This window comes from Portunus trituberculatus, chromosome 12 (genome assembly GCF_017591435.1).
Source record: "Portunus trituberculatus isolate SZX2019 chromosome 12, ASM1759143v1, whole genome shotgun sequence".
NCBI lineage: Eukaryota > Metazoa > Arthropoda > Malacostraca > Decapoda > Portunidae > Portunus > Portunus trituberculatus.
The window spans coordinates 1673039-1695538 of record NC_059266.1 but is presented as its reverse complement, the minus strand read 5'-3'; the positions used below and the strand labels follow the sequence as shown (position 1 = coordinate 1695538).

The window sequence follows — 22500 nt, the reverse complement described above, 5'->3', positions numbered from 1 at the left end:
TGGTATGTAAACAAAGGCGGAAAATTTGCAGACGGAAACGATCCCTATCGTCTGACAAATTCATGCGATAAGTTCATGCGGAACGTTGAAAAATCGACGGAAATCGCATTAATCGACGGAAAAAGTGCTAGTGTGACACCGCCTTTAGCGAGGAGTTAGGGCTGGCCAGGCTACCGCACGGGATGGGAAGGCAGTCACGGTCAGCACGCGCGGGATGAGGTTGGCAGCCAGCAAAGTAGACGCAACTCGAGAGGCTTGTGGTTGTGAGCAAGGTAAAGACAATGACAGGTACTCTCCGCTCTCACCTGCCACACAGATGATTATGACGTCACATTTCGGGAATGGAAGCTAAAGAAAACGGAGATACTAAGGTATTTTTATATGTGTAACATCTCTAGCAGAGATCGTATCAGGTAATACTCCTTCAGCGGTTTGTCTGTTTACACCCTGTTTTCCAATGTCTTCCTTGAGTTTCCGCTTTCTTCCTTGGACAATTTGGTGTGCAGTCAACCACAACACATGTATAGACTGAGGTTTCATAAGAGCACTAGCAATCGTATTTACCGCCTTTGGATTGTTGGGTGTTTAGATGTCAGCGTGTCTGAAATTATCGGCCAATCCTTTCGTCTCCACACGATTTTTGGTGGTCACAATATCGCATCGGCAAAAAGAATACTTGATCGACTCCTCTAGGGATTTGCCAGATAGAACGTTAGTCTGTGTAGAAATCAGAGAAAACTATCTCAAACTAAATATGTAGCACAATATTAAAGAAAAAATGTGATAACACTGAGAGCCTACTTACGAATATCTACTGGTTTATGATAAAGAAGAGGTAGAACGTACATTATAAGATCCTGTGCATACTGTTAACTTAATCACTTAAGATCAGTGTTTAACCATTATGTACAGTGCAGCAAGATGGATCACGAGAAGTCTTATAGAATGACATTCCAGAGAAGTGTGGGAGCTTTGATCTTACTCTACATTAAAACAGCCAGTGATAACCGGCAACTCTAACTAAAGTAAACACCCCTATATTACGTATACGTGTGTGTTAGTTGAATTCTCCGTATCTAACGTCTATGTACTGCATAGGTTGGGAACTCTGGTAGAAGAATAGCGACCACAGACGTACGAGCAGAAGACAAGCACAGCATAGACAGAGAAGCCCGCCATGCCTCTGTGCGTGAATGAACATAACACGCAGGAGGCCGCCGCTTACCTTACAGTTATAGAACAGAAAAAACTTGGTCGTCCTGTTGCTCCTTCACTCACTAAACAACACATTCTTACCGATTTAAGCTTGTCACAACACAAAAAATACGATAAACACACTGTTACAGTCCGTGATGCCTCGCCACTACAGTGTTGTTGTTGGCGAGGCCAGCGCCATGTGCACCATGGAACCTACTACGAGCCTCTTTATTAGTTGTCTTCACATGTGTGCACTTCATGGATAAATCAAAGCCATCAAATTCTCTGGCAACGTTTGCACCACACCCAATCATAGCAACAGTTGTAAAAGTAAATGAACTCTACTCATAGGTAGGTAGTCCCTTAAGGTTTGGTAGAACGACTTGAATGCTTTCAGCTTTACTTTTCCAAGATTATGTACACACACACACACACACACACACACACACACACACACACACACACACACACCGCATAGTATAGTGGTCAACACACTCGGTTCACAACCAAGAATCTTTGGGTTGAATTCAGAGTGCAGCAAGACAAAATTTATGAGCTAGCCTTTTAATGTGGGTACGGGATGTAACTCGAGGGGTTCTGGCCGCACACACACACACACACACACACACACACACACACACACACCTTGACGGCCGATATCTTAAAATCTTACTCTGACAATTATAAGCTGAAAAGTCCTTTTTCACGAAAAGATATACTGTTGAATAGTTATAAAACCAGAATTTCAGAAAATTGGTACCTATGCATGATAAACTACTTATGAATTTAATAATAGCAAAATTTTTGTCATATGGTCATTAAGAAAAAAATAAAGTAGTGTCTTTCAAGACCCCTCAACGTTTCTTTTTCCAGAACAACATAATCTACACAGACTGGAAGAAAGATAACTTCATCAGGGCTGTGAAAGAAGAGCTTGGGGCAACCAAGGCTAAGGTGGAACTGGAAGAGGACCACATGAGTGTGGAGTTGTAGGCCAAGCTGCTACGCCACTTCCAGGGCGCCATTCTCACTGATGTGTCTCAAGCTGTCATGAGGATGAGGATGATTAAGAGCAAAGAAGAAATTACAGTTCTCAAGGTTATCACGTTCACCTTTATTTCATATCGTCTAATAATAATGATACTGAAATCCACAAAACACACACACACACACACACACACACACACACACACACACACACACACACACACACACACACACACACACACACACACACACACACACACACACATTATCTTTTTAGATTTTCCAAGGATTACAAAGGCAAATATATCCTGCTAAGTTGGAGAATATCCAAGAATCATTATCAAATAAGCTACCTAATTTCCTTCCTCCAATGCTATAATTTGTAGTGATACGCACCTCTCGCTGCCGGAGTATTTTATTATTTTCCACTGACTTTTATCTTTATTATTTTCTTTATAGAACAGCACAGCCACAGCAGACCTTGGGGCATGGGATTGTGTTGAGGCGCTGGGAGAGGGAGTACCGGAGTACGAGGTGGCCCTGGCTGGCACGCAGGCCATGACGCGTCGCATTGCAGAGCTCTACCCATGAGCGAAACTAGTCAGGAAAAGTGTTCGTTTCCCAGCCCGTGTTTCCTTCACTGCCTTCCACGATTCGTCACAATGTTCACACAATAATAATAATAATGACAATAATAATGGTAATAATAATAATAATAATAATAATAATAATAATAATAATAATAATAATAGTAATAATAATAATTATAATAATAATAGGAAGAAGAAGAAGAAGGAAGAGTAGCGATATGTTTTCACGAAATTTTATCGGGTTATTCACGTAAGTGCAACATTTGTATAGCATTGTACAAATCTATATATCACTCGGCAACGGGGTTGTGGAGGCAGCAGCCCACAAATAGGCGCAGTGGGCGAGAGCAGGGGAGGGACTGGTGAATGTGAGGGCGATAAGGGTGACGCGCCACGCCCATACAGGCCCTGTGTCCATCAGCTGCAGGGCGAGGCCTATCAGAGGCAACGGGATGCCCAGGAATGCCTGCACCAGGCTGAGGAGGAAGGCAGGCGCCGCGCTCTCCGCTACCACCTGCGAGGAGTCCTGTTGAACCACTAACCGATCCGTCTCTCCCGCCAGTGCCATTCTGCTATCTCGGGGAGAAGGAGAGATTGATTCCACCCCGGGACAGCACTGCACCCCAATATCGGCCATCTCTGCTGAAGGTGCAGGGAACGGCAAGGCCTCTTGCAGTGTGGGTGTAGGCGGTAGCACCCTCCACTCCACCACCGGAGGACTCACTTCCTCCTCACCAGTCTGGCAGCCTTGGCTTCGCACGTTCTGATCTCTGCAGAGCCCGCTGTGTGCCTTTGGGGAGGACACATTAGTGACTTAGTAACTTCTACCCCTCCCACGATCACTTCTTATCGTGTTGAAGCAAGACCTCTAAACTAACTTCACGTCACGCCCCTAATTCTCCCAAACAAACGGACAAGTTTCACAGACTTCTATCTCTATTATAAAAGGAAAAATAATGCCAATCTTTCCAAAAGGTAGGTTGGATATGTGGGAAAAAAATTACTCAACCATTTATCGGAATTTCTGATTAATAAAACTATGAATATCATTAAATAAAAAAAAATGTTATTGTGTTTATTTTTATTTAGACGCCTGTCCTGGAATCCTGGACATGTCTGGGGAAAATTAAGTATAGCTATGCAAAATTACAAAGCTACATTCCTTATTAAATAATACAATATGATTCATATATACAAAACCTCATTATAAAGTAATATTACTCTTTACTGCAAAATGTTTCATAACTAAAATAAATTAGATAACTCATACAATACCAAAACTTTTCCTTATCCAGCCTTAACTCTCTGTATTCGAAGACCGAGACGTACATACATAAACACATACAGTACAACCTTAAAGGAAAGTGAGCAAGGAAGAATCTCATTTTTTCACCTCACGAACTTGTGTGTGTGTGTGTGTGTGTGTGTGTGTGTGTGTGTGTGTGTGTGTGTGTGTGTGTGTGTGTGTGTGTGTGTGTGTGCTGCTGCAATATGCTGTCTTGCCATTACAATTATAATATATATATATATATATATATATATATATATATATATATATATATATATATATATATATATATATATATATATATTTATATATATATATATATATATATATATATATATATATATATATATATATATATATATATATATATATATATATATATAGTTGCAAATATCAGGATTTTTACTCTTTTTTTCAAAAAATTTCCTCAATTGCCTGAGAGAGAGAGAGAGAGAGAGAGAGAGAGAGAGAGAGAGAGAGAGAGAGAGAGAGAGAGAGAGAGAGAGAGAGAGAGAGAGAGATGAGGCATGTGGGAAGCTTAGAAAAAGATAAGAAGGGTATGAGAAATCTAAAAGCAGGAAGGGACTTCTGGCCAATGATATTTACCTATTAAAGTCATAAAGTTGACATGACGCTTCAGCAAGAAATAATGAAAGAAAGGAAGGCTGTTTTATCAAGTAGAGAGTCCAAGCCTCACTTACCCTGATGTGAGACTGAAGGGAGCCAATGTATACACCTCCATGTGTAAAGGTATCTTCCTCCAACATGCTGCTGCGGCGGGAGTACACAGGGGAAGGGGAACGGGATCCCTCCAATAGGGCTTCAGGGTGCAGGGTGGGGCTGGGTGCGCTGCCGCTCGCCGGGAGAGACGAGGTAGACCCAGCAAGAAGTGGGGCTGCCCACTGACTCACGGTGAACATTATAGCCTGGAGAATCACGGGCCTATAAAATACTGTCAAATGATTGTTTAAGTAACAACAGACTATTTTTATTTTATTTTTTATTTTTTTCGTTTTTATATACTTTGTTCTCTTGTTGGGACAAGTTTCAAAGCTACATACAAGATTAAGACAGATCAAAAGCCCCGCATATCCCAGCTGGAGATATACCAACAAAATCTAGTGAGAAGTCAGATCAAAGAGGCATGAACGGTCTACCAACCCCTTCAGGGAGAAGTCCGTGTGTCCTGCTCCACGTTCCAGGGACCAAATCCTCAAAAGTCCTCAGAGCCCTTTAAAAGCTAAAGGTCTGTTTTGACCATTTAAGGGCAGTGATCAAAGCATGTATAAAGATTCCTCACGATCAGCGCCAAAGGTCACTTTAGTATACAAAGGTTGCTTCGGTACCACCCTTATGCTTCTTTCATGGACTCTGACACTCGGCCATATTGGTGTTTTTAATGTTATTCCTTTTACAATTTACTCCCAAAGACGATTGCGAGATGAAACAAGTGTTTTCAGAATCTTCCAAATGAGTGGAGAGCAAAGGCTCCGCTGTAAACTTTGCTGCACGGCGATTGTGTTGCTTTTGTAAGATGGAGTTCCTTAAGATGGAAGAAATAATTTTGTTAATTTGATTTGTTTACCTTTAATATATATATATATATATATATATATATATATATATATATATATATATATATATATATATATATATATATATATATATATATATATACAATGAATTGAAGGTAAACAAAGCAAATTCATGATGAACAATTAAGTGTTCAGAATATGTCTATGATTCATCTGTCTATCGTCTATGTTGTATAGCTATTTGCAACCTGCTTCACCATACTGTTGAAGTCCACGTGCTTCTTCCTACCTTCAGGAGCTGTCTTGCCCTCATCACCACTGTCACACTTCTCCACGCAACTGCGCTTCCATTCCATAGTGACGACGATATTAAGCGATCACAGCGGGATTGCATTTTTCTCCTGCACCTCTGTCCTAAGTAGTTGGGATGTCTACAGCAGTCTTCGTCACTGAACTTGCTTTTCTTAGCCTTTTACTTGCTATGGTGGGCTCTTAATCTTGTTCACTAAAGTTTACAAGCACGGTTGAAAAATCCGCGTATCGGATTGGCTGCACGTGACTGTAATGCCTACCTTTGATTGGCCAAGTCACTCAAACGCTATCAGCTGCCGTTGATAACGCGAGGCTAAAGGGAATTTTGAGCATCGACTTTAGAGATTGCCATTTACATGATTGTAGCGAAAAGGTCAATCATAGATCTGTTTCGAAATACACCCCATTTTCTCACCACAACCCGTCATCTCTTTCTCTTTCTCTCTCTCTCTCTCTCTCTCTCTCTCTCTCTCTCTCTCTCTCTCACACACACACACACACACACACACACACACACCTAATGACACACAACCTTGCAAGATCAAGAAAACATCAAAAACATAAAAGTAGCTGGAATGAGACACTGAAGCGTCTGAAAACACGGTCCTGAGAACCAAACTGATTTACCTCAAGGTTGTGCGAGGGTCGGGGAGGAGGCAGGCGCCACCTGGAAGCGTTGTCGCCTGTGAAGCAAAAAGAAGACCGGGTGCCTGTCTGGACAGTGGTGGAGGCGCGACGCAGCTTTCTGATGCCATGAGACCATAAGACTCCTGCAAACATAAGCACCAATTATCACTGTCATTGTCTGGGGAACAGAGGCAGCTGTATGATGTCTCCTATGTGAGGACACACACCTTCTAGTGCATGGTATCAAGAGCCAGATATCCATGGCGTCGTCTTTCAGGAATGTGAACGAAGTGTCAAGAGTAACCAGTTATGAATCTTTATTTTCGCCCTTTTATGAGTTCAGGCTGTATTTCAATGAAGACTTCATCATCGGTGTATATGATATTAACAATGGTACATAAATATCTTCGCTCAATAAAATAAAATGGGTTTCGAAAATTTACGACGGAAAAACTAATGAAAATATAACAAATAAAATAAAGATCAATAAGATGATGTCCAACGCTTTCATAACAGAAGCGAATGCTTGAATGGTAAGCAGTTACAGCACTTGTGATTCACATTAGAAATGCGATTCTGACATATCAACGTTATCAAGTGTACGAGTCTAACAGATGGACTTGGAGAGTGATTGAGTGATTCACCCAGCAGGAGGAGAGGGAGCAGAGCGCCGACCAGCACGCCTAACGCCAAGCCCGGCTGGCCACGGCGCACCAGGGAGCACTCCAGACCCTTGCCCATGGTGACGCCCACCACGCCGCCACACAGCCACGTCGCTCCTGGGACACAAAAACACCAGCGTTCTTCAGTGAAGCGGAAGTCCGGATTAGTAAGCGAGTAGGAGCTAACTATATACTCTTATTTTTTTTTTCATATTCTAAACCTACCAAAGCCTTGTTATTTATCGAGTACCTATTATATGGATTTCCTCTACCTACGCTAAAAATTTTGGATTTGTTAATGTTAAACTGCATTTGCCATCTGTCTGTCCATTGGTTCATCCCATCCAAATCTGCCTGCAAAGCGATGACATCCTAATCTGGACTAATTAATCTACCTGTCTTCGTGTCATCCGCAAATTTACTACATCACTACTAATTCCACTATCCAAATCATTAATATATAATAATGATATATTAATGTAGTAGTAGTAGTAGTACTACTACTACTAGTAGTAGTAGTAGTAGTAGTAGTAGTAGTAGTAGTAGTAGTAGTAGTAGTAATAGTGGTAGTAGTGGTAGTAGTGGTAGTAGTCGTAGCAGTATTAGCAGTAAACTTCATAGAGAAATGTAGAAGACTGTACAATATTTATATACCTGCAAGAACAATAGCAGTGCGGGGTTCCAGCATTCCTTGAATTGGTCTACCCATGCACCTCACTCTCTCGTAGCTGATGACCAGCACTCCCAACACCTGCACGCCCCAAGCCCACCCCCAGGCCACCCAGCCCACGCTACACGCCCATGCAGACACCTGTGGGAGTCGAGGACATGATCAGAGGCACTGGGAAGGTCTTTAGATCATTTTTGGTATATTCTCATTCACATGCCGTAATTTCAGCTCGAATTGTGCGTGTCTCATTTACGCAAGACAAGAATATATATCAACTCTAATGTGTATCAATCATAGAGCCTATTTCAATAAGTCCGGAAGTTTCCTAATGTGGTGGTAAATAACTGAAAGAAACCTCAACCATCACATTGTTAACACAAAGTCAATAGAGAATCATGATCAGCTACGCATAGGTGTGGATGAGAACGAAAGATGGAAAGAAGGAATGCCACGGTAAAGAGTCACATGCTTCTTACACCTTCTCTATTCCCCTTAGGCTTTGAACGTTCAGTACGACTTATGCTGTTATTTCTGCCAAACTTGATCAAAGTGTGCATGTGCTAAACCAAACTTTGAGGTCCAGCCAGGGGTCCCATGTCTCCTTAATCCACCCCTACGTTTAATGTGCAATGTCCTCTAGTATAGCGAGACCTGGCAACTGTCTCAATAGATTTGAACTTCACCTCTTAAAAGATTACTATTTCCACAATGACATGGAAAAAATCAATACTGTCTATAGTCGAGAGAGAGAGAGAGAGAGAGAGAGAGAGAGAGAGAGAGAGAGAGAGAGACAGAGAGGAGCACGGGGGAGTATTTGGAGGGAGTTGTGGTGGTCTACACTCTACACAACCACAGTTCTTCCTTGCCTACAGTCCTATTCAACCCTCCCTTTTATCCCTCACTCCTCTCCTTTCCGCAGCGTCCCCATCCTTTACCTCTTCCCTTGGCCTCTCCCCTAATGTCCACATCCCTTGTCCCATCCCCTCCCCTCCGCCCCTCATCCCCACATCTCATATTCATTGTGTGTTTGCGAAGTGTGTCGAAGGGATGGAGAAGGGAGGGGAGCTCGGGGATTTGGACAACCTGCGAGTATTCAGTGGTTTTCGTTTGCTATTAATTGTGCGTTTTGCTTCAGATTAATATCAGCAGAGTATATATTGTTACTTATATATCGTTTCCTGTCATAAGAAGACGAGAGAGTTAGGTAAATGGATTATCAAATATTGTATTAGTAATTTCACCTCTAGGGAGAAAGAACAGCTGACTACAGGCCGATTGTCATTCACTGTCTAAAGCAGTCAGTAGTTTCCAAGAAGGGCATGATCTCCTGGGAAAAAGTTGGAATTTCTATACGTAATTATATCTGTCATTCTCTTAACTCGATCATGATCAAGTAATGAGAATTCCTGGGGGGGGCGTGGTACAGTAAAAAGGTTAAGAACCACTGATGATTGATCTGAAGAGTTCAGCCAGAACCAGTAGATTAAAAAAATAGTCAAAAGTAAGACCGGAGAGAAGGTTTATGTATACACTGAGGAAAGACATGGGGGTGATTTGTTTAACAGCTCAAGAAGATGTAAAAGGCCGACTAAGGTGGAGGTGGGTGACCCATTAGGGCGATCTCAAGCCGGAACAGCCGAAGGAAGAAAGTAAGTGAATGTTCTCTTTGTCGTAATAGTGATTGGTTGATAGATTTTAATGCGTTGAAACAACGAGGTCATAATCGCGTCGCGCGCTAAAATTATTAGACAAGAAAATTTTAAAGGGATAAAAAAATAATAATGATAATAAATGATACTCTGAAAGGAAACCAGTGAGAAGTATAGGATAAAAAAAAATTAATAAAAAAAACGAGGAAAAAAAAAAAAAAAAAAAAAAAAAAAACAGAAGCCTCTTTTGACACAGAAGTACGAGGTGACTCACCTTGCCTCTATAGCAGTCAGCAAGGGCCAGCAAGAGGACCGGCGAAGAGACTGTCACCTGCAGGAGGCCCGCGGAAGCCTGGGAGCACAGCAACACGCGGGAGGCTGCGGTAGGAAAGTGGCCTCTCGATGATGAAGTCCCGTGATGCAGTAATCTGGTGCTGGTGAGGGCGCCGCACACAAGAGCCGCCACACACACCGCCATTACCCACCACTCTGCCTCGAACTCGGTAGCAGGAATCCGCGGAGAGGTGGCGCTTGGATCCATGTGTATGTTTCGTCCACCTGACCAAAATAGGACGGCAGCTGATATTTTAATACCAGCCTTCTCTGTACTACTGCCACTACTCATTACCAATCACTGCTAAATTCTAATAACAGCTGCAACACTAACAATTCCTATGTACTCGTATTTCTTTCGACATCTGCAACTCTTACAAAAATAACTCTTACTAACAGCCGCCATTATCTCGTCCCTGCAGTATCGGTTGTTCCATTTTACCGGTTACTTTCTTGTGTTTGTAAGATTAGCTACATGTGCATTGTGTAGTGTGGATATACGAAGCTTCATAACTTACGTGTGTATGGGGAGAGTGACGGGCTGATCCTCCTTCCTGCGACGTGGCTTCAGCGGCTGTCTGTTCTTGGGACTAGACGAGGGAGAGCTTTTGCAATCTCCGCGCATGTCCAGCTTCACTCTTTCCGTCTTGTGTTCCCCATACACCCACTCTCCCCGCCTCAGCATGGCCGGGGGGTAGTATCTTTCAAAGGTGCTGTGGGGACTCGGTAATGGCCAGCATTCTTCCCATGTAGCGACGAGGGACTGTTGAATAGGAGGCTTCCATACACCTTCTTGTTAAATCGGCCGGGTACTTAACTTTCTTTTGTCAGTGACTGTTCTATTAATAACTAATTTTCTCTCTCTCTCTCTCTCTCTCTCTCTCTCTCTCTCTCTCTCTCTCTCTCTCTCTGACACATAAAAACTCAATAAATAGCGTATAGCCTGGATCGAAAATAGAATGGACCAGTTGAATGCACTGCTTTAGAAAGTCGTGTGTGCCAGTAATAGATAATGCTTTAATGTACAGAAAATAAGAACACTTCGTGTTAAAACAGGAACATTATAAACTTAACATTAACCAATACAAATAGAAATAGATAAACACATCTCGCACACCCACACCCTTCAGCCAGTATCTCGCAGCAACGCCAGGCAAGATGAGCACAACATAACCTCCACACTGATTAGACCGAGAGGAATGCTTGAATGATACAATAGGCTTAGATTAAATATGTGTTCTTTTTTAATGTAACAAGACATGTATAAAGCAACGTGAGAGGAGAAGCACGTCCCTTCAGAGCTCTTTCCTGCTGGGGTGGTAACTCTGCCTCACATCGGGGCAAAGGCTCCCTCTACGAGTCTACGTTATACAGATCCAGGAACTACCATCATCACCAATCACCAATAGCTAATGATGATGATGATAATAATAATAATGATAATGATGGTGATAATAGTAATAATAATAATAATAATAATAATAGTAATAATAATGATAATAATAATAATAATAATAATAATAATAATAATAATAATAATAACAATAGTAATAGTAATAATAATAATAATAATAATAATAATAATAATAATAATAATAATAATAATAATAATAATAATAATAATGTTTCCAGGCCACACCCCTTCTCACTTGCTCTCTTGATGTTTCTATGAGTGTTAGGAAAAGATCTTTATAACATTTGAGTACAATTCATAACCCACCTGCTTTGCTACTATTTCAGTTGCCTTTTTATTAATTCAAGATTACTTAATGGGAAGGCTGGCTGGAATGCATAATTATTCAAATAAAAATAATCTTTGACAAAAATCTTTGATCTCACTGGAGCCATTTTCAAGGGCTATGAATGTACTTGCCTAGGTTCTTATGAATAATTTTCTTTCCTCCCTGATGGCATGGAAGTATTATTAAACTATCAAAATTATGAGGAAACTACCAGAACAATCAGGAACACATCTTTGGATATCCGAATAATTTCCATTAGATGCAGCAACAATACCAAATATATGACATCAAAATAGTTATGAATGAAGTCCAGTGAATCAAACTATGTAGCGTACTTAAAGGAGGACCACTTGATCTGTGACTTTAAGTGCAACCAGTGATGCCACCATACATGTAAATCCCAGGGCATTCACCTCCTGTATCTCTAGCACTGAATTTTTCATATCACCACCATCACCCATGACCTCCATTTATCATTATCATTGCTGTACATACCTTCATCTGACACATCTTATCTATTTCTCTGATGCTATGCTTCCTTCAGAAGAAGCTTCATCTTTACCTATTCCAACATTTTGTGTGCTGAGTCACTTGGCATCTAGTAACACCTCTTTCCCACATGCACTCCTCTATCATATCCTTCCATCTTCCAAGTGGTCTTACTCTCTTGTCACCATCTTCAACTTGGTTCATATGCACTTTCCTTATAAATTCTTTGCTCTTCATATCATCACAATAGCTTTACCAATTTTGTGTCTTCATATTTCATTTTTATAGTTTACAACTTTTTCTCACCTCTCATGCTCTCTCATTGCTCTCGCCTATCCATCTTATCATCCTGCATGCCCTGCAGTGTTGTATCATATTTTATATTCCTGCAGGTCTCTAATTCATATATCAATGTTGGCAGAATACTATTTCTTGGGCATTTCTTTACATTCATAAACATTTATCTCACTTTCATGACTTGCAAAGGAACCTTTTTTTTTATATATTATGGCCCATAGCACACACTTGAAGAGTATGTAGGAAGCGCTGTTCAACATTCACCCATTAGTGGTGCAGGCAATTTTGTTTATAGTGGTACCCATATCAGGACCCATATCACTATACAAGTGCATCTTGGGTGTAATCACCTAGAACCTGGGTATCATGGCGACATGTACATAACTTTAAACCACTCGACAAATGGCAAAGTATAAAGGCAGTACACATGGTGGGATTCGAACCTACGTGTGGACGTCTGCCTGACCCGACGTTCACCACCTTATCCACTACGCCACACATACCTTTCACAGCCCTCTCTCCTACCTCTCCATCCATCACATATTTACCTAAGACAGATACTCCATCACCTCCTCCATTCTCTTTTCTCCTATAACTTCCAGCAACCTCCAATCTACCTTTTACCATCACTACCACTACAGCTGAACCTACACCACTAATCACCATTATCACTACTGTAACTACATACCATCACCACCACTAATTATACTGCAACTTTTCAGTACTCACCATCTTACTAGTCCTGTCTATCATTACGGCAGTACCCTCTGCATGTTGTTCCCTATACTCTCTTCCTCATTATGGTGGTTGTCACATTTCATTGCACTTTTCCTACTGCTGCTGTCAGATTTTAGGCTCCTTTAAATTGTGTCCATATTTCACAGTACTATTTCTTTTCTTTTGGGAATTGCCAAAACTTCAATGTTGTTCTTTATGATGTGCAGTCATACACAGCACACATCTTGGATGGTACAATTCTGTAACTTGGAAAGCCTGCATGATGAAAATAACAACTTACCTATGTGATGAAAGCAATCTAGAACATTTCATTGATATCTAATGACAGCAAATACCAAGGAAACAAGCAACACATTTTTCCTCTACTTCCTAATAAATAATCCAGTACTCTCGCCACTGTACATCTCAAGTTGTCTTTATATTTCATTTTCTACATAACATTACTGTTTTGATATGAAAATAATGAGGTTCAGGCTTCTACTTTATATCAGAATATATTATACTTTCACTATATTTAGCCAGTAATATGTAATTGTTACTTTTTTTTTTCCTTTTTTCATGTAAATTTACCAATGCAGGATTTTATATGATTAATGATTATTAGCAGGCCAAAACAAGCTTGTCTTTGCCTGTACACACACTTTGAACATCAATGTGATTAAAGCTAGAAAACTATGAGAGAATGTCTTCCTATTTTACAACTATTCTTCATTTAAACTGAAAATTACTTGTTTTCATGCAGGTTCTTCCATGCCTTCTTTGATTACAATCTACTGTCTTTCATCACTAAAGCTTATCTCTATCATGTGATATTTTTGTATCTCTATTGTACATACCTGCCACTTGCTTCCAGTTTAAATGACATCCTTAAATATAAGTTACTATCATTTGTTATGATTTATACAATGCAGAGCTGTTCTCTACCATATCCACCCTTCTCCTTTTTAGATTAAATGGAACTCCATCTTGTGACTCTAAATGTAACAGGCAGACAGTCAAGATCAACTGAACTCCACTTAAGCCATGGCTATCATCCTGGCTCCATTGGTTATCCAGGTACCTTGAGTGTCCTGTACTGTACTTAACACCCAATCCACTACTCCTTCCTAGTGACTTCAAATAAATTACTATGATGTACAAGAATAGTTTCAAATGACTCAACATTATATTGTAAGTGAATGGCACTGCCTTTGGTGAGCTGGTATGTCTATTCAAATACAAGAAATTTCAAGGAAATAATAATGAGATGTGATACTAATTAGTATCAAGCTGAAAACAAGACTGTAAGCCTAACACAATAACTAAAAGATATGCACATTTTACAGAGTACATTAAAAACATACTACATACTTCAAAAACAAAATAGAAGTGAATGGTGGCAATGAAAGTGTATTGATATCATTGAAATACATATACTACAGTAGAAAGTTGATTTAACACAAGTTGGGTGCCTGACAGTTCACTCTAAATTCATTTATCACTAAACTGAAGCATTTTAATGGAAAGATTTTTGAGACATGGAAAGCAATAAGCACCAATTTATTTTGTTCAAATCATTTTAGCATTCCATTTAAGTGCTGTTTTAAATCGGTATTTATAATTGAATCATGTTAAACTGACGTTCTACTGTACATAGACTGTTTCAGTCTGCACTCAGAGTAGTCTGTTTTCCATATATGTACTGTGTTATCCATTACAATTTTCTGAATTTTGTGCAGTGGCTGTCACCAGTAAAATAGAAGAGAATGCTGTTTATTTATATGAAAAAAATCATTCTGAAGATCTTGCCAGCTTCTCTTCCTTCATACATGCACACCCACACAGACACACACATAAAAAGTTGGAACTCCTGAAACAATTCACAAATGCATACAGGCCTTTGATTCCTTCACTTAGATAACTGTAATAATGAGTTGATCAGTATCACTGTACATAAAACTTTCTTACAGACAGTGTTAATGATGGTAAAATTGAAGCATCACTTATTTTGGTTAAGTAATTTATGCTGCAAGAGTTCATTGCCTGTTGATACTGAAAATGTGTTTTTACAGGCATATTATTCATGAAGCATTATTCTGTACTTAATAATGTTATTAGTTGTATTTCATTAATACAAAAAATGTGTTTGCATGAATAGTCAGTAAAATACACTAGCTTGATATAAAACATAGTACTGTACTACATTCTTCTTTAAGTGTCATAAAAAAAAAAAAATCATTAACTTAAGCCAATAAGCTCTAGGTATGTTGAACTTTTCTTTACAGAGTTAGGTAGTGTATCAACAGTTCCTGAGAGACAATATCACAAAACAATTCACAGTACATGGCTATGCAGACTTAAAAAGACCAGCAAGACTTATGGTGCTCAAAAAATGAACACAGATTCTATAATACTGAGAAGACATGACTTCACCACACTCTAAGACACTAAGCTCATCATCCATTTAGATTTACAAGAATAAACCTCTCCACCATTCATAAGGGAAAGAACATGAACTACTAAATATCATTCTATGAAAAAAGTTTCTTTTAGTGGTTAAAAAGAGAAGACTTATTTTAGTTAATCAGAATTGATGCAAGCTGACATGTTGTCATTGTTTGAGAAAGGTTTCTTAGTCTGCCTTGGGAATGAGATTATTCTTCCTTGGCTGCATCATTTCCTCCACTACACAATTCACTAGGTCTGCAAGTTCCACCTCCAGAGCCTTCCAGTCCCTGTAAACAATCAACCCATTAATCAATCAAACAGATGGTTCTCAAATTACATTTCCAGTCTATAGTCTCTATAGGCAATCAATCAGTCAACAATCAAATGATCCCTAAATTCCATTTGCAATTAGTACTAAATACATATACACACAAAGTGATACCAAACCTTTAGACTTTAGCTTAACACAACCTTAATCTTACCCTTGGTCAGGGGTGGCACACATCTCAGAGTAATACTTAATCTTGGGCTCTGTGCCACTGGTCCTTAATGTCAAGACACAACCATTGCCAAAGGTGAAGGTAATCATTTCACTAGAGCTGGAGACAGGCAAAACTGCACACTTGTCAGGCTGGGAGGAGTCATACCCAGTGGTCAGATCTCTCACTGCAGCCACTTTGAAGCGACCATTCCCAACACTCTCAGGGTACTGCAAAAGGATGGATTCTGCTTTGAACAAGCAAATATTGAGAGTATGGTGTACAGTCAGCTTCCTACTTGATTAAACATTTTTCTACCTGTAATTGTAACAAAAGTGACATCTGTCAGCATTTTCTTCACAGGAGCTGTCATTAGCTAAAGCTAAGCTGCCTCTGATGTGTATCATAGACCTTCTTCTTCTTCCCCTCTACACCTGCCTCCCGTCCCTCCTCCCTACCCCCCATGCTTCTCATACCTTCATCAGCCCCATTCTCTCTCTCTCTCTCTCTCTCTCTCTCTCTCTCTCTCTCTCTCTCTCTCTCTCTCTCTCTCTCTCTCTCTCTCTCTCTCTCTTTTGTTTTTATGTATGTATGTTTGTACAGTTTGATATACACCATGCACAATAAATTGATAAAACAAAACAACATTCACTCTCTTAAACACACACACACACACACACACACACACACACACAGGTGGCAGTCAGAGGTGCTATCACACAGACATTTTCTGGTGGCATCTAGCCACCAAGCCAAGGAGCACCCACTACTGTAACTCACTGTGTCCTTCCCAGAGAAGTTCCTCATCCTCTTGAACATACTCCTGATGGTGTCCTGGTCATGGCAGATGTAGTAGGAGTTGTTGCAGATGTGATAACCATACCTGGGAATAATATACCAATTATCCCATATACTTCAACAGATGTCATGTTCCTTCTACCAAGGCCTATCTACTTTTTTGGCACATCTTTGAAAAAACAAACATTTAATTTGAAGTCAGTACAAATTGAACAATAAGCCATGGTGGATTTCAGATCAATCTTCCACATCCTGTTGCCACAATATACCATGAAGGAAAATGTTAAAAATCTTAAATACGATACTGCTGCTTAATTAAGAAGGGAAATGACCTCACATCTTGTAAATTTCCTGCAGTTGGTCAGTGAGTGTTTTGTTTTCCTTGGCAAGGTGTGTTGCCAGCTCAGCCACATACATAGCTGCTGATATCCCATCCTTGTCCAGCACCTGGGGAAAGGGAGGGGAAGGGGAAGAGGGAGAGGGAGACGGGCTGTACTATGTTACATAAGGACATATTAGTACATTTAGGGGTTACCCAGGAGAAAGAGAAAACAAAGTGAGTGTGATCTAAAAGTAATAACGAAGAGTGTCTGATCAGTAAAAAAGTGAGAGATAAAACATGATTTTACATAATTATATACTACCAAGTCTGAAGTTCATTTATTCATTTACTCTCTTGCATTTTCTTATGGTAAATATAACATGGGTGTAAAAAATAATCTGTGAAATGTTTAGAATAATAAAACAGCATCCTAACCCTATGGGGAGACCTGACTGAATGAGATAGGGTGTGTATACATAGGAAAGAAGTTAAAGGAGTAACCCACTGCAAAATGAGGATATTAAGATAATGGAATATTAATGAAGTATATATTTGAGAGAGAGAGAGAGAGAGAGAGAGAGAGAGAGAGAGAGAGAGAGAGAGAGAGAGAGAGAGAGAGAGAGAGAGAGAGAGAGAGAGAGAGAGAGAGAGAGAGAGAGAGAGAGAGAGAGAGAGAGTGTTAAGTGGACATAAAGGAGATTATTCTGCTATGCCATGTGGGAATTTCAAGGAATGTGTGTGAGACTAAACCAAACTAAAAAAAAAAGCTGAAAATTAAACACACAATCTTTCTGTAGCCTTTTACCTCGGAGCCGTTCATGAATCCGATGGCTTCCTCAAAAGCAAACAGTATTGTCTTCCCTTGCTTCATCAGGCCATGGGACACATTACCCATCCACTTGAAACCTGTCAGTGTCTCCTGTAATAGCAATATAATGTTTCATACTGATACTGTTCATCATCATCACTATTCCTCATCATCATCATCACCATCATCATTTTATTCTTCCTGACCTTAAAATTCACTGCTTTTGTTGATTATTTCTTTTGTTTATTCTGCCAAATCAATATAAGAAATCTAAATATATATTCTACCAGGAAAAAAATAATGTACTCTCAGTAATTTTTGGAGGACATATTGGCTTAGTAGGTGAAAATTTGTCACCTTGTGCTCTTATGAAAACAGTCTATCTACACTTACAAATAAAAGTTCACTTGTATAGAATAATGACAATAAGGATTAAGATTTCTACCTCACAAATTTTTCAGTCCCTGCAGCAAGATAGTGGTGCTAAATGCCATCAAAGAACAAGAAAGAGTATGAAAACTATAAAAAACACAATGGCTTTCAGAGATCATACTAAGTTACAACCATTCACAATCTTATGACAAATTAAGACACAAATCCATCCAACATCCCATGACTTAATACTACCAATAAACTCACTTCAAAGTTAAATCCTTCCTTTTTGGCAATGGCTCTCAAGATCTTGGAGGAGACAGTGGAGGCCACCATGTAGCAGTCTGAGGCAGGAATGTGTGGGGACAGACGTCGACAGCGCTGCCAGTTCCACCAGCCCAGTAATGCCCCCTCCTCATTGCCTGTGAACACCTTCCACTGCCCACTGCATGCAAGCAATGGTGTTGTAGGTCACTGTTAGATTACATATGACAACTTTTTTCCAGACTTTGGTCATACAATTTTTTTCAGTGAACATCCATTTTTAACATGTGAGGTGCTGTGAAAATTTGTTGGCATTGATATACCAAAGAAAGAAAAAAAAAGAGAATAATTCAATCTTTTCTCAGCCCAATAACTGCTTGAGAAACTGAAGTACAAAAGGATGAAAAGAAATATAGTAACTGATTATGAGGAAATGCCTGAAGACCAATGATAGGATTAAGAAATTCATTAATACATAAAACATCTCAAAGCAACACAATAAAAGAGTCTGCCTATCACTACACACTCACTTGGGCTGCTTCTCTGCCACCGCCAGTCTGTCTGCATCAGGATCATTGGCCAAGATCACTGTGGAGTTGTTCTCATTGGCAGTCTTGAAGGAGAGGTCAAGGGCACTCTTTCCCTCCTCAGGGTTGGGGAATTTAACAGTAGGGAAATCTGGATCAGGCACCATTTGCTCCTTTACTGGTACCATTGGCTGTGAAGGAGTATATCAAGTTACTCTCCTTTATATCAAAATAGTGAGGATGGCTTTATTTTGCAAGTATGTACAATATTCTCAAAGAAATTCTGTGTGTGTGTGTGTGTGTGTGTGTGTGTGTGTGTGTGTGTGTGTGTCTGCTGCAGTCTCTGACGAGACAGCCAGACGTTACCCTGGAACGAGCTCAGAGATCATTATTTCGATCTTGGATAGGCCTGAGACCAGGCACACACCACACACGGGACAACAAGGTCACAACTCCTCGATTTACATCCCGTACCTACTCACTGCTAGGTGAACAGGGCTACGTGAGAGACACACCCAAATATCTCCACCCGGCCGGGAATCGAACCCGTCCTCTGGCTTGTGAAGCCAGCGCCTAACCACTGAGCTACCGTGTGTGTGTGTGTGTGTGTGTGTGTGTGTGTGTGTGTGTGTGTGTGTGTGTGTAATTCACTGTTTGATCTGCTGTAGTCTCTGACAAGACAGCCAGACGTTACCCTACGGAACGAGCTCAGAGCTCATTGTTTCCGATCTTCGGATAGGCCTGAGACCATGCACACACCACACACCGTGTGTGTGTGTGTGTGTGTGTGTGTGTGTGTGTGTGTGTGTGTGTGTGTGTGTGTGTGTGTGTGTGTGTGTGTGTGTGTGTGTTGGAATATGGTTGGATGATATGTGGAATTACACTTATTCAGTAAAAATAAAAGTACATACCCACACACATCTCTCTCTCTCTCTCTCTCTCTCTCTCTCTCTCTCTCTCTCTCTCTCTCAGCTTTTGCAGCAGGGTAACAGATTAATGAAAAATACTGCATCTATCACTACACAAAATGGTATTAAAAATAAGACAATGAACTGAAATTCATTCTGTAAAGAAACAATTATATTAACAAGCTGGAGAAGCAATCCATCCTCTCCCCAACACTCACCTTAAACCCACAGACCCTAAAAGCCTCCTCCATGTACTCATGAGAGACACCGTGCATGGCTGTCACTGTGAAGCTGACTGGTGATGCTTGGTTCATGTCCCTGTCCAGCATGGAGGCTGACAGCTTGGTGAAATACTTCCCAGACATCTCAACAAGAGGGTCACTGAGGCGGGAGTCTGCCATGGCCTTTTCTGTATCCCAAGCGTCCTGCCACGGCTCCAGGTTCTCCTCGATGCTATGCTGGATCCCAGTGTCATGTGGTGGGATAATCTGAGGAAGAATATGAAGTGAACCAAAGAATGCAATGCAAAGTGAAAGCCAAAGTATCTATGTACCAAAATAAATAAATTTTTATTTTCCTTTTTTTTTTTACATATGATGGCCTAGGTACACAAAAAAGGACCACTGACGCGTTAGTCCCTAAAAGAACAGTAGAAAAGGACCATACAGTACTGTATTAGAGGATAACCTTTGACCTGATACATGAATGCTAAAAATCTATCAAACAAGGCTCACATCTGATAAACTCTTCATCATAATAAGACAGAGGAAAAATTAACCTTCAGATTGTCCACATTGAAGTAACAGAACATTCAAGGCTGACCAGAATCCACTTGTCTTGACCTAAATGGTAAGGCATCACATTCATATTTCAGTTCAATCTCAGTAAAAACTTCTCAAGACCAATTCATTTCATTTTCAGATTGATATGTCAGCATTTCCATGATGCATAAGAGTCCAGCATTGCCCTCACCATTATACCTGAGAATAAAAAGAAAGTCAACACATTTGAACACTTACCTGGGCTCCATTTCCCCAGTACACCTTGTAGCCATTGTCCTCCTTGGGGTTATGGGAGGCTGTGACCATGACACCTGCTGCTGCCCCAAGCTGCACCACACCAAAGGGAACAAAAGGTGTGGGCACTATCTTGCTATAAAGGTACACTGGCACCCCAGCATTGAGGAAAGCAGCAGCAGCCAGTCGTGCAAACCTGAGGGTGAAGAGATATGTAAGTATACTTAAGTGCTATGTCACTGTAACATTAAAAACAACTTTTCTCAGGATGTCTCATAAATTTGCTCAAATCTGTTAAAATACATAAATACATACAAATAAATGAAAGACAAAAATCTAGCAAAATGTTGTAATAGAATATGACCCCAGAAGTAAAATCTATTATCATGAGGTGAGGCAGCACAGATGGAATTTGGTGAGAACCGTTGCCTCACTGCCTTGGCTCACCTGTGGCTGTTATGGCGGCTGTCATGGCCAATCACAACCCCCTCACTCTTGGCCTCAGGGTGCACTGTTGTCAGGTACTTAGCCAGCCCCTGCAACAAACCAAAGCCTATACTTTACAGTGCAATGAAAGGTAATGCATATTTCACATTGTAATCCTTCATCTCTGCTGTACTACTATACTTTACACTACAGTGAAAGGTTATGCATACTTCTTGCAGCTTCAATTAGTACTGTGTTATTCTTGACTACTACATAAAAAAAAAAATACTAGATATCTTTTCAATGCATTTGCAGTCTAGTATGTATGTATTACCTAGTTTCATCCCTCTCTCTCTCACCTGTGAGGTCTGAATGATGACGAGATCGTTCATCTGAGCATAGCCAGTCCCCATGCGGCCCCTCAGCCCCGCTGTGCCAAACAGCAGACGGTTACTCAGCAGCCTCTCCACCTCGGCCAACTCCCGCCGTGCCACCAGTCCCTTCAGCTCCTCTTGCGTCTTCTCATTCTACAAAAGGCAACAGGTGGTAAGAATGTTTAGCAGTTAGATGAACTGACTGACTGGTAAAATGAACAGAGATACATTTACCTGCATACAAACATAGCTGTATAATTACATGCAAAAAAAAAAAAAAGGTAGAGAAATGGAAAGCTACACAGTTTGATGGATAAAATTGATAGATAAAATAGACATATAAGCAGATAATAGGTATGGTAGATAGACAGACTGATAATAGGTAGGTAGGAAGTTACAAAGACAAGAAGACAGACAGATAGATACCTAGTCAATAGAAATAGAGTGATTCTAGGATGTAGGTATATAGAAGTACAGTTAGGCAGATAGATGAAAGCCATAAAATCAACTAATATAAAGCACATTAGAGGATATGTAAATATATAAGTACTGTCCTACATAGAATAAATTAAATAAACTGATTAATAGACTGACTGATTAACTGATCAATTTATTAACTGAAAACATTTAGAAGTAATAATATTTTTGTCCCACATCATCAAG

General features: G+C 40.2%; 2 protein-coding genes across 4 annotated transcripts in view; both read right to left on the bottom strand.

Annotated features, from left to right (window-relative positions):
• Nucleotides 1–1585: 1585 nt before the first annotated feature.
• On the bottom strand, nt 1586–10628 carry LOC123502782. The gene is made up of 7 exons (XM_045252043.1): nt 10369–10628; nt 9792–10075; nt 7853–8009; nt 7181–7315; nt 6537–6679; nt 4764–4988; nt 1586–3564 (listed from the first exon to the last, which is right to left on the bottom strand). The coding sequence occupies exons 2-7, from the start codon at nt 10056–10058 to the stop codon at nt 3058–3060; spliced, it is 1434 nt and encodes a 477-aa protein (XP_045107978.1). The 5' UTR covers nt 10059–10075; nt 10369–10628; the 3' UTR covers nt 1586–3057.
• A 443-nt stretch (nt 10629–11071) lies between these two features.
• Nucleotides 11072–22500, bottom strand: part of LOC123502574 (phosphoglucomutase-2-like) — a 21032-nt gene continuing 9603 nt past the window's right edge. For 2 of the 3 annotated variants that reach the window (XM_045251724.1, XM_045251721.1), the window contains 11 exons: nt 21823–21990; nt 21485–21573; nt 21041–21233; nt 20240–20509; nt 19117–19304; nt 18590–18767; nt 17948–18061; nt 17158–17315; nt 16803–16905; nt 16026–16252; nt 11072–15830 (listed from right to left, as the gene is read on the bottom strand). In XM_045251724.1, coding sequence (XP_045107659.1) covers nt 15728–15830; nt 16026–16252; nt 16803–16905; nt 17158–17315; nt 17948–18061; nt 18590–18767; nt 19117–19304; nt 20240–20509; nt 21041–21233; nt 21485–21573; nt 21823–21876 — 1677 coding nt within the window. In that variant the 5' untranslated portion in view covers nt 21877–21990 and the 3' untranslated portion in view covers nt 11072–15727. The remainder of the gene's footprint in view (nt 15831–16025; nt 16253–16802; nt 16906–17157; nt 17316–17947; nt 18062–18589; nt 18768–19116; nt 19305–20239; nt 20510–21040; nt 21234–21484; nt 21574–21822; nt 21991–22500) is intronic. The other variant, XM_045251723.1, reaches the window with a different exon arrangement.